Raw genomic sequence first — 3457 nt, 5'->3', positions numbered from 1 at the left:
AGCAGCCGGCGCGGCCGGCGGGCGCGGGGCACGCGGCGGGGAGGGAGCTCCGGGCGCCCTGGGGCGTCCCCGCTCTCCTCCTGCGCGCCGCAGCGTCTCCCGGGCTTGCCCGCTGCAGCCGCGCACTTCCTCGGCTGGAGTCGGTGCTCCGCGCGCACCGCGGAGGCGGCAGCATGGGACCGAGCGGGCTCTGCGCGGAGGCGGGCGGGGAGCAGCCGAGCCGGCCGCGCTCCCGCGCAGTCTGGCGGCCCCGGAAAAGTTGGCGGCGGGGGCGGTCGCTGGGCGCCGGGCGGAGGGAGGCGGCGGGGGCGGCGGCCGCCCGGGCTGTGGCGGGGCTGCGCGCTCCGGCGCCGTTTTGTAACGGTGCCCGAGCTGGGAGACCCCCGCAGCTCCTGCTTCCTCGCTATCACATGACAGCTTCTCAGGGACTTAGCGACCCCGGAAAAGCAGCTAGCAGCGGCTCCCCGCTCCCCTCTCGCTCACACCTCCTCAGCTGGGCGAGGTGGAGCCAGGCGGCTGAGGAAACCCCATCTGAGGGCGAGAGCCGCTTGCAAAACCCGGCGCCGGGCAGAGCAGGGAAGCTCCCGCCTCCCCCCTTGGCACCCGCCGCGTCCCCTCTCCTCTCGCTTGGCCCCGCACCCAGGCGCAGCCCAGCGCCGACCCGCAAGAGCCAGGAGCCTCCGAGGGCACCGCGACACCGGCACACGGGGAGGGGGCGACGTCTCGCCTCGGCACAGGGGCGAGCGGTGCCGAGCGGCCCGAGGAGATGGGCAAACGGGGCCCTTTGGGGACCATTTTTAACACCCATTTAATTCAGTTGGAAAAGCTGTGCGAAGCCTAGCACAGAACCGAGAGAAACGCGCAAAAAGTCTGCGCTTTCCCTCCAAATCGTTATGGTCAGCTCTTGCTGTTGCCTACGATGCCTCTCACAGAAAGCAATAAAAGAGCCAGCCGAAAGGTATGCCGAGTACACTTCGAGACGAGCTACTTAGCGCCAGCGTGTTGGTTTAGACCGACTAATTAGTAGAAATCAATGAACAGGTGCAACTATTCATATGTATGTGCTATAGTGAACAGGCTGTAGATTTGAACAAGAAATGGGAAAACCTGCTCCCTTTACCGCCGCTAGAGTTGGAAGAAAACCCTGCCCAACAGAAGCAGCTACCAGAGCTCAGTTAGTGAGATGCTATAGGAGGTGCTAGCATTAAAATGATTAGTCCGACTTTTATTGGCTAAATAGGTTGAAAGAGCCTTACACTCAAAAAATAGCTCCCACGCTCTTCAGCGCACCCGTCGACGCCTGTGCTTCGGCTCAGCCTTTGTGGCTGCCTGTTGTCACGGCTGTACCCGCTACAAGCAGGTACGGCCGGCTGGCATCGAAAGGACCCGACTAGCCCGTGCGGCGGTACCGCCATCGGGGCTGCGATCTGAGCACCGACAATTGCTTCTAGCCCGACGCCTCTCTCTGAATCAGATATTGTAGAGAGAGATGGCAAACGGGAGGAAAAAAAAACGGAAAACTTTTTAAATGTCTGTCTATAATCTCTACCAAGGGGAAAAGACTAATCTAAATCTCTTCCTTAAGTAAGTTTTATTTAACAATAATATGCCTGACCAAGGGTAGTCAAGGCAAGAGCGTAACCAAAGGCAAAGAAGAAACAGAATAAATAGTCTAAATTGCAATTTTGGAAAGCAAAGTTTCCCTAGGAAACTCGTGCTTTAAAAAGTTTCAGGTTACTGTCCGAAACGCTCACTTGGGTCTGAGAAGCTAGGGGACATTTATGGTTGCAGCAACATTTACACCTTGCATCTTCGGGAGCGTTTCCTCGAATTGCCAACACGGCGAAAGTTGACATTCGGGTATTTTCCCTGCTGTGTCTCTGCATTTCCCCTCAAAACATTTATTTTGTGTTTTACTAATACACCTTGTCCTACCTGATTAAGAGCCCTGATCCTGCCCTCAAATTCAAAGTCCTGGATCTGAAAGTCATTGTCTGCCTCAGCTCACCAGTTAATAACTCGGCATTTTCCCCACGTATCTCACGGACGTGTTTTTAGTCTGGTTCCTTCGCACATTACCCCCCTTCCTTTCCTTTGTAGCCGGATTTTGTTTTTCGCGGGAGAACAGATCCAGCCCGAAAATCCAGGGAGACACGAAATGCGCTGTTCGCATTTGATTTTTTTCCTGATCGCCTCTCAAAGCCCCTGCGTTCAGGGGCAGTCGAAACTCACTGTTTCCTCGGCCGGACGCGGAGGCAGAGGTGGGAGGGGAGCCCGGGCGGGCCCCAGCCGGCGCGGCGGAGTCGCACGCTGGGCGCGATCCTCCTCCGGGCCGGGCCCGGGGACGGCAGGGCGGCGCCGCCGGCCCCGCTGCCCTCACCGCGGCGAAGAGCCCGCCGGCCTCCACGGCGGGACCTGCGCTGCGCGGAGGGGTGTCGGGGGCAGCCCGTGTTTAGCGGGAGCCCTTCTCCAGCGGGGCCAAAAGGACCCGTAAGCGCGGGTTTATTTGGCAGCGTCGCCGCAGGGTCCGTTCAGATATTTGTGAAAGCGACGTCTGGAAGCCTCGGAGGCAACTGCTCAAAGAAAAACGTCTCAGGCAACCGCCCTGACATCAGCCAGGCCGGTTCAGATTTCAGAGGGTAACATTTGCAAATGACACGTTAGCCAAATATTGCCTGCTCGCGAGGCTGCTGGCAGCCTCCCTGTGTCCCTGGCTTACTCCCGTTATCGCCGTATCGCTCCCCCCGTGGCAATATGGTTTCACACACTTTCGCCAAGCAGAAAAGAAGTTACTAAAAAGTTTGGTGCCCTCGGGGAGCTGTTTTCCCCCCTCGCACATCTCCCCCATCGCTTTCGCTTCACAGGGAAAAGTCTCCTCGGGGAAGATGACAGTGGCTTTTCTGGACGGGGTGACTGGCACCTCTCTCCCCCTCTTTTTGCAGGGTGCTACACTGGACGCACCTGCCTTCTTGCTTCGCCGCGATGTGCCTGACTTTTCCTTCGGAGAGGGCTCCGGTGGCATGGAATTAAGAAGCCTCGCTTGGCATGGGCTGCATCAGCGGGGAAAGCAGAGCGGAGCCCTCAGGGCACGGGGTGGTGGGGCCAAGCCCCCTCCCGCCCTGATGCGACAGTGACCGTCGGCTAGGGCAAGCGGCCGCCCCGAGCCTGCTCTGGCCGCCAAAGCTCAGGTTCCCGCCGCCGCAGCGGCGCGTCGTCTCTCCCCTTGCGCTGGGACGGACCTGCAAGCAGAGACACGCTTCCTCTCATCCCTCACTCTCCTTTCCGTCCCTGTCTCCCCGGCCTAGTTCTTCTGTTTGTTTCCTCCGACCTGCTGACCCTGATGCTAATTTTAAGGGGAAGCGAAGGTTGAAGGCTAGTCTCACGTATCTTTCAGCAGGTGAAGGTGTAAGGAAGGCTGAGGGCACTGTCCGCTGTTGCGAGCGGTTTGCTGTCCTGT

General features: G+C 59.1%; 1 protein-coding gene across 1 annotated transcript in view; it reads right to left on the bottom strand.

Annotated features, from left to right (window-relative positions):
• FOXB2 (forkhead box B2) overlaps positions 1 to 795 on the bottom strand; it is a 2102-nt gene extending 1307 nt beyond the window's left edge. The window contains exon 1 of the mRNA XM_026064351.1: positions 662 to 795. Coding sequence (XP_025920136.1) covers positions 662 to 795 — 134 coding nt within the window. The remainder of the gene's footprint in view (positions 1 to 661) is intronic.
• Between the last annotated feature and the right edge of the window lie 2662 nt (positions 796 to 3457).

The sequence above is a fragment of the Apteryx rowi genome, unplaced genomic scaffold (assembly GCF_003343035.1).
Source record: "Apteryx rowi isolate R43461 unplaced genomic scaffold, aptRow1 scaffold_214, whole genome shotgun sequence".
In the NCBI taxonomy this organism is placed as follows: Eukaryota; Metazoa; Chordata; class Aves; order Apterygiformes; family Apterygidae; genus Apteryx; species Apteryx rowi.
Note: the sequence above shows the minus strand (reverse complement) of the source record. Positions and strands in the feature narration are given on the sequence as shown.